The following is an 11,263-nucleotide window of genomic DNA, read 5'->3' as shown; positions in this document are numbered from 1 at the left end:
AAGTCGGGCCCGCACAGGGTGCCTCGTACACTGTTTATCTTTTTCTCGCTTTGACGTTTTCGGATGTGTGTTTGTTTCCCCCCACCCAACAACACACCAAATTGTCATACACACCCCTTCCCCTTGTTTTCTGTCTGTGAGTTTGCTGCGGTGGAAAAACATTCCAAACGCAATCAGCCAATCTAGTCACCTTCGGAGAACCCAGCGACGACGACGACGAAACGGACGGCTGCAATGGCCCATCTAGCTCGCGAACATTCGACGGGCGTGAAAACGTAAAACCAGTCCCTTTTTCTGCGATATCAACTTTTTCCAAGTGGAGTGCACACAACAACAACAACAAACAACACTTCCCACTGCAGCGGAACGATTGCGTATCCAGTTTGCTCCGATGACTCAATCGCTCAAGGACACGATGAAGTCGGCCGGAATCTACTTTCTAGTGGTCTGTGCGTTCCTGTTCACCTCGTTCTACAATGTCGCGTCGGACGCGGCCAACCAGCGGCCGACGGTGCCCGGTTCGCCCGGCGCCACCGGTACGACAGCGGCATCGCCATCCGTCGTACTGGCAGCGATCCACCACGGCAATGCATCCGTCTCTGCGTCCACCGTCGCCACTGTACCGTCTGCCTCCCCGGCTCCTGCTCCGGCCACCGCCAACGGTACGGCGGCGACGGCAACCGCACCACCGAACGGCGGCAACACCAGCACATCATCCGCCACGATGTCGCCGGAGAAGAGCGCGGTGGAGCAGGAGCACTACAGCTCGATGTCGATCTTTTTCGTGCTGTGCGTGATCGCGCTCGGCATCCTGCTGATCCACATGATGCTGCAGACCGGCTTCCAGTACCTGCCGGAAAGCATCGTGGTCGTGTTTTTGGGCGCCCTGATCGGGCTCATCCTGAACGTATCGTCCGTCAAGCACATCGCCAACTGGGAGCGGGAGGAAGTGTTCTCGCCGACCGCGTTCTTCCTGGTGCTGCTGCCCCCGATCATCTTCGAGTCCGGGTACAACCTGCACAAGGGCAACTTTTTCCAGAACATTGGCTCCATACTGGTGTTTGCCATCATTGGGACGACAATTTCGGCGCTCGTGATCGGATCGGGCGTTTATCTGCTCGGGCTGGCGGAGGTGGCGTACCGGCTGAACTTTGTCGAATCGTTCGCCTTCGGATCGCTCATATCGGCCGTCGATCCGGTCGCGACGGTGGCCATCTTTCACGCGCTCGACGTGGACCCGGTGCTAAACATGCTGGTGTTTGGCGAGTCCATCCTGAACGATGCCATTTCGATCGTGCTGACGACGACGGTCATGCCGATGGTGTCCGATTCCGGCAGCAGCACGGGCGAGTCCATCTTCTCCGCACTGAACACGTTCTGCATGATGTTCTTCGCGTCGGCCGGCATTGGCGTGGTGTTTGCGCTGATGAGCGCACTGCTGCTCAAGCACGTCGATCTGCGCAAGCACCCGTCGCTCGAGTTCGGCCTGATGCTGGTGTTTACGTACGCGCCGTACGTGCTGGCCGAGGGCATCCATCTGTCCGGCATAATGGCGATCCTGTTCTGCGGCATCGTAATGTCCCACTACACCCACTTCAACCTGTCGACGGTGACGCAAATCACGATGCAGCAAACGATGCGCACGCTCGCGTTCATTGCGGAAACGTGCGTGTTCGCGTACCTCGGGCTGGCCATCTTTTCCTTCAAGCACCGGTGCGAGCTGTCGTTCGTGATCTGGGCGATCGTGCTGTGCCTGATCGGGCGCGCCTGCAACATCTTCCCGCTGGCCTGGCTGGTGAACCGGTTCCGCGAGCACAAGATCACCAACCGGATGGCGTTCATCATGTGGTTCTCGGGGTTGCGCGGTGCCATCTCGTACGCGCTGTCGCTGCACATGCAGTTCAGCACGGAGGAGTCGCGGCACGTGGTCATCACGACCACGCTGATCATCGTGCTCTTTACGACGCTGTTCTTTGGCGGGTCGACGATGCCGCTGATGAAGTACCTGCAGGGCGGCAAGAAGGTAAAGCGCACGGCACGGGCAGGGCGTGCGGGCCGCAAGCGCAAGGAAAAGGCGCTGTCGCTGAGTAAGACGCGCGAGTGGGGCCAGGCGATCGATTCCGAGCATCTGTCCGAGCTGACGGAGGAGGAGGAGGTCAGCTTTACCCAGTCCCGCATCGGTGGCTTTACCCGGTGGGATCGAAAGTTCTTCACGCCGTTCTTTACGCGTCGCTTTACGCATCAGGTGAGTTAAACCCCAAAAATAAGCTTATTATTTAGATGCATATAAACAAACAGCTTTTTTTTGTTTGTTTCTTTTATTCGTAGGAGCTTCACGATTGCAAGAGCCAGATGGCCGACCTGACCAACAAATGGTACCAGGCGATCCGAATATCCCCCGACGATCCGGACGAGGAGGACGAGGATGATCCCGATACGGATGCCATTTCGGAACGTTCCACGACCAACATCGTGTTCCCTGGGCCGAGCAGCCGCAGCACCAAATCCTGATCCAGTGAGCTGCCCGGGCACGTGATACGCTCCCTGCCGGTTCCAACATCACCGACCTCGTCGGTGCCGGAACCACCGATCGGCCGGGAGCACCCCATAGCGGACTGTCTGCCCGGGCACGAGGGAGCCCTTTACGATACGTCGCCCCTGCGCACGGTCGATTTCCTGTAAGTGGCCCAACATCATTCTCCAGCGAACGAATGTGTGTTTGCGTATGTGTTTGCTGTGCTGTGCAAAGTTATACGGATATATACAAAATACGTAAAAATGAAATGTGCCGAAGCCACGAAAGCAAGTCACCGTGTATCGCACGGGTAGTGCAGGTGCTGGGCAATGTATGTGGTGTGTGGTGCATGTTTTATTGCAGAAAGGAAAGGTGTTAGTTATCGGGCAACCGTTTTGTTTTCTTTTTTTTATCGTGTAAACAAATTACGTGCAATTACGTGTAAAAATTAATTATCGGGTGATAATTCGCTAGTCAAACGGAAACGAAAAACAGGGGCAAATGGGGGGAAAGGGGACGTTTAACGAACAAAGGGTACGATTTTCACTACTTTCCCGCTTTCCCGAGATACCCCGAAATATGGGGGGTCTCTGTCGGTAGCAACATTCACCTAGATTTTGTAATAGACAAATTAAAATAACGATTTAACTATCTACACACACACCCTCCACAGCAGTAAACGAATCTTTAAAACGTCGATACATTGAATCTAGTATTTGAAGGTAGTTAGGGCAATAATCAAGAATTATTATACCACATTATTACCAAGTATGATCGAGTGTAGCTCATTTATAGGGAATATTGCAGTGAAAGTTAACCAATCGCACAAGTATTGTAACAGCTTTTTTGTTTTGTATGGCAGGACGGTGTGGGAGACATATTTACGCTTAAGCACAACCCCCCCATCTCATCGCCTCACGATCGAACACGTGTCATGTGCGTGTGTGAGCATGAAATAATCTATCGCCGGAATCTATCGCCGCCAACCGTTCCATAGAACTGTTTCAAACCACAGCGCACCACGGTTTAAGTTTTCCTCCCGGCTCTCCTCGAGCGCCCTCGCTCCATTTTTCTCCAGTGCTTCATAAACAGTGTTATTTATCTAGGTTTTACTATTCCCCTCTCTCTCCTTCTCAATATGTGTAATATTGTTTGTGTCTCTAAGCTATCGTTACCAATAAACAAAACCGTTTCGCAACAGGTCGCTGCAGCTCTAAGATGTTTCATTTGAAAAACCCCAAACCCCGGTAACGCCACTGGAAGAGAGGTAAGCTTCGTAGGCCGTAATAATTGGTACCTTGACTGCCCGGTAGATAAGATAACGGAGGTGCCCGCAAGGTGTAGCTAGGCTGCTGACATGGTGCAACCACGTCACGCCACCGGAGGGTGGTGGTAATCTAATGTGCAGTTGCCCACCCCCCGGGCGGGTCGGTACTTGTTTGGGGTTACATTGGAAATGGGCGACCGACCGACGGGTTTGGGTGGGGGGGGAATTTGTCGGGGAAAAATAACAAATTTCTACACTTTTAAAAATAAACGTTGCTGCTGGGTATTTTCTTCTGGGTCTCGGTGCAGGAGGAGCTGGAGGTTTCTGCATCGGTTTGCACGTGATATAGCAAACTGTTTGCTTTCCCTTTCGAATTGCGAATTGGTGATAATGCGCGCAATCGTAAACAGTAATCGATTGGTGATGGTCATGATCATTGGAAGATGTTTGTGTGTGTATGGTGGGGAAATCATAATTGCAACATTGAAGAATGTTGCGCAAAACAATCCCCCAGATGTTTTTTTTCGTGGGTTATGCCAGCCTTTCGAACGTTGCAGCTGTCCTCCAACGGCTGTTCTCACACGTGTTCGAGAGCACGTGTGAATATGGAAATTGAAAAGGGCAATATTAAATTTACATATAGTGTGTCACATACAATGTTGTAAAAAGTGAAGCTTTTTATAAACAAGTTACGCATTAGATCACCAGTTATTTTTAAAACTTGAAAGAAATAAAACGGTAAATGCCGAAACCGCGCGCGCCTCCCTGACAACCGGTAACGGTGGGCACCTCAACTCGACTGCGTAACCGCACGCACATCAGCACACTCAGAGTGACCAGAAATATCGATTTATCTGTGTTCCTACCAAGGTGTTATAAATGACAAGGTGAAGTTGTTCAGAGCAAAATGACATTTCTCGACTTGACATTTCTCTTCCGGGGGCTCCGGTATAAAAATCGGGGAGGGCTGGTGCGGGGTAATGAAATTTTTATGCAGAGAGTGACAGATGTCCCCCAAAATGTCGCCCAGCAAAAGCGATAAAAATCAACCTTCTAAATACATTATCCTTGGTTCCTACCCAAGGTCCTTGAAAGAGAACAGGTCGAAGCGTTTAGAGTAAAATGACAGAAAGCCATGGGAAAATTTTGACAGTTGAAGTGAACATTGTTTATGTTTAGCGATGGACGTTGCTATGGAGTTAATGAGATTTTTGTTCAGCATTTTGCACTCATTTCCTTTTAGAATATTATAAGAATTAGCATCTAATTAGAATATTACGTGGCTGATTCAATCCAAGGATCTAATTTATCATTCGTCGCCGGGTTATAAGAAAAGGACGGTATACATATTGTACCAGTGTGTGTCGATTGGATGTTCCATTTTTTTCTCAGTGTTTAATTGAAAGTAACTAGGACTTCTTTTACCCAGTTCGAACATGTTAAACTTTTCGTTTTTCCAGCAGGACCGTTGCAAACGGTAGTGGTTTGTGGTCACGGAATGGCAAACAATGAAAAAGGTTCCCAAGCGCCACAGATTAAGCTTAAACGACTGGAAAATTGAATATCCATAGAAAAAAAAATGAAAGCTTCACAGCTTCATTGGTTTGATCAATAGATGGCGTATTACAACTCATCATTTTATTGCTATCCTTTTCTTGCAATGTGTTTCGACAAGTTTCATCTTATCATGACCTATATAGCCTTCTAACTTTCCGAGCAAAAATCTATATGAATGGTCGTGTGGTCAGATACATGGGTACCGACACCAACGACCATTACTCAAATCTCACTTGCTTCAGTGCTAGTGGTTTCCATTGGAGTTTAGTATTTAAACAATCGTATCGCCGTTCTAGTTCTAGCGATGCATAACTTCAATGCGAAACCATACAACAGTACAGAGGAAATGAGAAAGCTCTCCGCCAAGCGATGAAGCTCAACTGGTTGGGGTATCCCACCAACAGAGAGCGCCACCAGCTTTTTCGCTATTTTTAGAATGCATGAGTCGTTTGCCGTCTGCTAAACGAAGTCTTTCTATATTCCGTTTAGGTAGAGAACTTGAGTCGTTTAGAAGCCGTTTAGTGGTCGTTTAGTGGATTTGTGGCACTTGGGTTATCAACATTTCTGAACACAGAGTAGACTGCAATTACTTCTCCTTTATTCTCCAGAAGTGATTGACCGCAAGAAATTTAACCAATATAATCTTCCTAATAGTAAAATCGTCCACTTCTCCGCGTTAACTATTGGCCGTTTGTTTGTAAACACTTTTTCATGAAACTGTCAAAAGCGACCTGAAAATGGCAACCTAGCAACGGGCTTTGCATCGACCTGTTCTCCTTAATAGATCTTGTTCCTACCGATTTTTGATATGGCAACCGATTCACAGATGAGCACCATAAAACTACCGATGTTTCATTTAGCCTACCTAAAATTTGCGATTTTTTCATAATACTAACCGAGAAGTCATAAATTTGTTTTCACAATTTCCATAATTATCTACAGGAATGCCTCTTTCATGCGACCGCTATCGACCAAATCTGATCCATCTCTTTAAAATAAAAACAAATTCCAAAAAAAAAAAACAAAAAAAGAAACTTCTACCGAAAACTACCAATACCAATTTTGATACTCCTACCAAAAGCTGCAAAAAAATCTGGCCACACTGCACCGTAGCAAAATAGCTATTTTGACAGAGCAGCAAAACAACACAGCGATCAAAGATTGTAAATCTACACATTACAAAGCAATCGACCGCAACAAAAACGCAGCTTTACCAAATTTACCACCCCTTCTCCATTTTCACAGAAGCTGGACCGTTCCGACCGCATATCTACTTCGGCGTGCACGTACCTCCTCTTTCCCGTAAGTGTTTCCCCGTTTGCATGCACGCCAACCCGAGCTGCTCCAGCCGCCCTGTCCGTGACTGCCGTTGCCGCTGTTATCGTCGCTGCTGCTGCTGCTGCTGCTGCTGCTGACACGGCATAAATGTAAGGATATACAAAGGCACACGCACCGTGCCGGGATCCGTGCGCTTTTGGCCGTGCTAGAGCGGGAAGCAACGGGTCGCTGCTGCAGGACGACGACGACGACGACCGGAACCGGAGGATTGCGTACACCCTCCTCCTCCCCCTCCTCCGCTGATCCCGGTGTTCGATTCGATTGGCGGCGATGGCGAGCAGCAACAATGCACTGTACCTCCGGCAGCAGATGGCGGCCCTGCTCGGCAGCACCTCGACGTCGATCAAGTTCATCTGCATCGCCACGCTGGTCGGCTACCTGATTTCCTTCTCCGAGCGCATATCGGTGATGCTGTGCGTGACGCCCGGCTACCTGATGCCGCCCACCTTCTGGGTGTGGACCATCTTTACCTACTTCTTCATCGAGCAGCACTTCTGGGAGGTGCTGGTCGATCTGGTGACGGTCGGGCTGTGCGGCAAGCTGATCGAACCGTCCTGGGGCCAGATGGAGATGCTGCACTACTTCGCCATCACCAACACGGGGGTGGCCATCCTGACCAGCCTCTACTATCTGCTCTACTCGATGGCAACAGCCGATGCGGAGATTCTGTTCAACGTTCGCATCTACGGGCTGGCCGGCATGAATGCAGGTAAGTGGATGAGGTGGGCGAGCAGCAGTTGAGCCAGTTGGTGCGCACACTAACCTTCGTACCCTTTTTCGACCGGTTGCAGCGATAAGTGTAGCCGTTACGCAGATAATGCCCGACCATCTGATAGCCCGAACACCGATCGGTAAATTCTCCAACCGGTACGTATGATGATAGCTGGCACGTTCGCATTGGTCCCGCATTGCAATAACTTCACTTTGATTTGCGCAGAAACGTACCATTGACCGTTGTCATAGCATCGATTTTGCTATGGGCCGTCGGGCTACTGGATGGCACCTATCCGGCAATGTTCGCATCGGGCCTGTACGTGTCCTGGGTGTATCTGCGGTTCTACCAGCGGCACTCGAACGGTACGCGCGGCGACAGTGCGGAAAACTTCCGCTTCGCCAGCTTCTTCCCGAACGTGCTGCAACCGTTCATTGCGATCTTCGCGAACCCTGTGTACCTGTGCTGTCTGCGGATAGGGCTGGTGAAGCGGCTAAGCCCACCGCAGTCAAACTCTGGCTCGCTGCACTCGGTCAGCGTGCAGCTGCCCGGCGTGGATCCACACGACATGGAACGGCGGCGGTAAGGCGTGCTGTAGTATTGCTCATGCCATCAATATCGTTTACTAACACGCTTCTCTTCCTTAGACAAATTGCGTTGAAAGCATTAAGCGAGCGGTTATCGAAAACGACCGACTCCAGCCGTCAGAATACCGTGCCGAAATCGTTCCCACAAACAACCGGCAAACACCATCATCATCATCATCATCACGGGCAACACCATCACGGTGGGCATGGGCATAGCCACGGGCATCATCATCAGCAGCAGCAGCCACAGTTTGGTGGGCTGCCACCGTTTACCGGTTTCCCGATGACCGTGGACCGTCCAGCGATAGCATTACCTCCGCCACCCACGAGCAGTAGTAGCGGTGGCAAACAGCTACCAGCGGCACCGCTCCCAGTGGCATCCTCCCAGCTGGGCACCGCTAGTCTACCGTCCCCGGACCCAGTGGAAGGACTGCCCAAATCCCCATCCGTATCCTCCAACCTGATCAACCTGGACGCGACGAACGTTGTCAGCAGTAGTGGTAGCAGTACCGGCGGTGGACCGACAACGTCCACGATGTAAGCTACCGCTGGAGCTGCACCACCTCCCCCACCCTTTACCAACCGACCCAAGTAAAGCCCAATACGCGGAGCCTTTGGCGCATAGCTTTAAGCGTTGTTCTGTTTCTTATTTGTTTAACCTTCTACAGATAGATTACCGGTGGAGCGAGTGTGTGTGTATTTGCGTGGTTTAGAGTACTTTTTGTTGTTACATTCTTTCTCCCTTCTATATCAGTGAAACATCGAAAAGACGGTTTAAGATGGGCAAAGCAGTAGAAGATAGGCACTTCACGACGGCTTTACTTGCGAACTCCGACCGTAGATGGAAATTATTTTTGACATTCTGTTCCCCTCTCGTACCCCATTAACGTTAATGAACGCGTAAATAGTGCATACATATTCATGCTATAGGGACATACTTTCTATGCTTTCGATTAATAATGCGGTTTAGTGAAGTGTGCGTGTGTGTTGCCAGTCAATAGGGACATGATGATCGTTGCGTATAGGATGATATTACGGCAACGTCCGGTGGACGAACTATAATCTTTCAATCCTCAGTATATTTGACACACGACAAAGAAATGAAAATAAAACAATAACGATTGAATTTAACTGCGTGTAGTTTCAAATGTTTTAAGAAAAAAGTCGTTAATATTTCGTTTTTTTGTTCATATAAAAACATATTGAAATAAACAGGATGCGCGGCAAAACAGGAACTTCCTGCACCACCCTGTGGTGATTGATGGGAAAGAGCGCCATGGGCGGGTTGGTTCATGCCGAACAGAGATTGACAAATGAATGACAGGCAAACACATTCTGACAGCTCATCAATATTTGAAAATGTTTGAATTTAATTCGATTTCTATTGACTGATGTATTTGTTTTATCTTTCAATTTACATTTCTGGTTTACAGAATATGATTTTGCTTCAAACAGCATACAGATGCGCCGGAAAATGCATTCCCAAACTGTCACCCAAGCTCCCCGCAACGGTTGCCGGTGTCGCGCTTGAACCAACCCGTGTAAACGCTGTCCTTTTTTGCGGCAAGAAGTGCCATCAAAATACATTCACGCCAAGCGTCACTGCTTTGACCATTCGTCGCTGAAAGGAACGCTGCGTTGAAAGGAAAGCGCAAAAAACAATCCCTGAAAAGAATCATCCAGCCGCAACGTTCCACAAACTTGCCGAAAACGCAACTTGCAGCAGAATCTCTCCATCTAGGTCAAGGTTTGTATTGCGGCTTGTGCGAAAGCGAGATGCGCTCGGTGGGCGCCATTTTTTGCCCTGCGAGGCGCGTTCGCCGCATAGCATCACTCTCGCATCCCCGTGAGCGCGTCGTTTGATGGTGTGTTTTTTCCGCTTCCCTCTCTATCCACACAGAACAGCGAATAGCGATTAAAAAATACACCATGGGCCGCACCAAGGAACCGAAAAACACGAACGGAAACAGCGGGAACGATAGTGACACCGAGGAAGAGTACGTGGTGGAGAAGATCGTGGACCGGCGGGAGCGCAAGGGCAAGGTAGAATATCTGCTCAAATGGAAGGGGTACGACTCGGGCAGCAATTCCTGGGAACCGCGCGAAAACCTCGACTGCCCCGAGCTGATCAAAGCGTTCGAGCAGTCGCGCACGGATGCGGCGAAAAAGGATGGTGCGGCCGCCGGCAAGAAGCGGACGACAACAAAGAAGAAGCGAACGGGCGGCGAATCGGAGAACGACAACGACGGCTCGGACGATGAGGGACGCGACGACAACGCGTCTACCAAGTCGAACAAATCCAAAAGCAACGATGACGGCGGCGATCCCAAGCAGGCGGATGGGGAAGCGGTCGAGGAGCTGAATGGCTTCGAGAAGGGCTACGTACCGGAGAAGATCCTCGGCGCCACCGAGGGAGACAATGAGCTGCTCTTCCTGATCCAGTGGAAGGACAAGGACAAGGCGCAGCTGGTCAAATCGAAGGAGGCGCGCAAGCACTGTCCCCAGCTCGTGATAGACTTCTACGAGGAGCGCCTCATCTGGCAGACGGTCGATCAGTCGCAGGTAGATTAAGTGCGAAAGAGCAGTGGCGCGGGAGAGGGAGCAGTAGACGACGGGCCCAGGGAACGGATGCGGGAGCGAATCCCGTGTGCGACGCTAGACGGTTTACTTTTAATGACGTTTGAGTTTAGAATTAGAATGATGATTTCGGTTATCTTTCCGCAAATTTTTGTGCCCCCCATTATTACTATTTTTCTCTATCTCTCTCTCTCTTTCACTAGTTGCATGTCGACTCCCCCCACTACTACCCCCCTATCCCCCCTCATCTCCTTTACTCGACAATATCTGAATTTAACTAATGGAATATTTGAATAAATGTAACAAATAACTACGTTAACAATACATACCGAGCGCGCTCTTCTCTGGATTGTTCTCTGCAAGGACTTCGGAATTTCCCGTGGCTATCATATTATACATTAAACAATCTTTATTTTTGCCATCGTTAGGGTTTTTAGGCTTCGTTTCAGAAGCAATTACAGTGAACACAGCAACACGCACACTTACAACGGGTTTTACATTTGCTCTCTAAACATTCACAATCTCAGCTAACACAATCTTCCCTTCGGGGGCAGCACACGCATGCTTTCCGCATTTTTATCGAATCGGAATCGCTCTTCCTACAATACAACTTACGAACTGATGAGTGACAACTGCCACTCCCTCCTTTTACCTACTGATGAACACCAACCCTCCTTCCAAAATTCTGCTCCTGCACCAACGGTGAAATG

At 49.7% G+C, this 11,263-nt stretch overlaps 3 protein-coding genes across 3 annotated transcripts; all 3 read left to right on the top strand.

The window, feature by feature from the left end:
- Positions 1 to 113: 113 nt before the first annotated feature.
- Positions 114 to 3,719, top strand: LOC1269244 (sodium/hydrogen exchanger 8). Its single transcript, XM_061659700.1, has 2 exons — positions 114 to 2,245; positions 2,329 to 3,719. Exons 1-2 carry the CDS (start codon positions 392 to 394, stop codon positions 2,509 to 2,511), a joined length of 2,037 nt encoding a protein of 678 aa, XP_061515684.1. The 5' UTR covers positions 114 to 391; the 3' UTR covers positions 2,512 to 3,719.
- Positions 3,720 to 6,407: 2,688 nt separating this feature from the next.
- Positions 6,408 to 9,107, top strand: LOC1269243 (transmembrane protein 115). Its single transcript, XM_307858.4, has 5 exons — positions 6,408 to 6,502; positions 6,585 to 7,386; positions 7,469 to 7,544; positions 7,615 to 7,971; positions 8,037 to 9,107. Exons 2-5 carry the CDS (start codon positions 6,948 to 6,950, stop codon positions 8,515 to 8,517), a joined length of 1,353 nt encoding a protein of 450 aa, XP_307858.4. The 5' UTR covers positions 6,408 to 6,502; positions 6,585 to 6,947; the 3' UTR covers positions 8,518 to 9,107.
- Positions 9,108 to 9,459: 352 nt separating this feature from the next.
- On the top strand, positions 9,460 to 10,877 carry LOC1269242 (chromobox protein homolog 3). Its single transcript, XM_307857.4, has 2 exons — positions 9,460 to 9,723; positions 9,877 to 10,877. The coding sequence occupies exon 2, from the start codon at positions 9,906 to 9,908 to the stop codon at positions 10,545 to 10,547; it is 642 nt and encodes a 213-aa protein (XP_307857.3). The 5' UTR covers positions 9,460 to 9,723; positions 9,877 to 9,905; the 3' UTR covers positions 10,548 to 10,877.
- The last annotated feature ends 386 nt before the right edge of the window (positions 10,878 to 11,263 follow it).

This window comes from Anopheles gambiae, chromosome 3 (genome assembly GCF_943734735.2).
Source record: "Anopheles gambiae chromosome 3, idAnoGambNW_F1_1, whole genome shotgun sequence".
NCBI lineage: Eukaryota > Metazoa > Arthropoda > Insecta > Diptera > Culicidae > Anopheles > Anopheles gambiae.
The sequence above is the reverse complement of the archived record's forward strand: the minus strand, read 5'-3'. Positions and strand labels throughout refer to the sequence as shown.

Coding starts and splice junctions, on each gene's coding strand:
- LOC1269244 (XM_061659700.1), top strand. CDS start 392: ATGACTCAATCGCTCAAGGACACGATGAAGTCGGCCGGAATCTACTTT. Junction 2,246..2,328: donor CGCGTCGCTTTACGCATCAG/GTGAGTTAAACC, acceptor TTTTATTCGTAG/GAGCTTCACGATTGCAAGAG.
- LOC1269243 (XM_307858.4), top strand. CDS start 6,948: ATGGCGAGCAGCAACAATGCACTGTACCTCCGGCAGCAGATGGCGGCC. Junction 7,545..7,614: donor ATCGGTAAATTCTCCAACCG/GTACGTATGATG, acceptor TGATTTGCGCAG/AAACGTACCATTGACCGTTG. Junction 7,972..8,036: donor CACGACATGGAACGGCGGCG/GTAAGGCGTGCT, acceptor TCTCTTCCTTAG/ACAAATTGCGTTGAAAGCAT.
- LOC1269242 (XM_307857.4), top strand. CDS start 9,906: ATGGGCCGCACCAAGGAACCGAAAAACACGAACGGAAACAGCGGGAAC.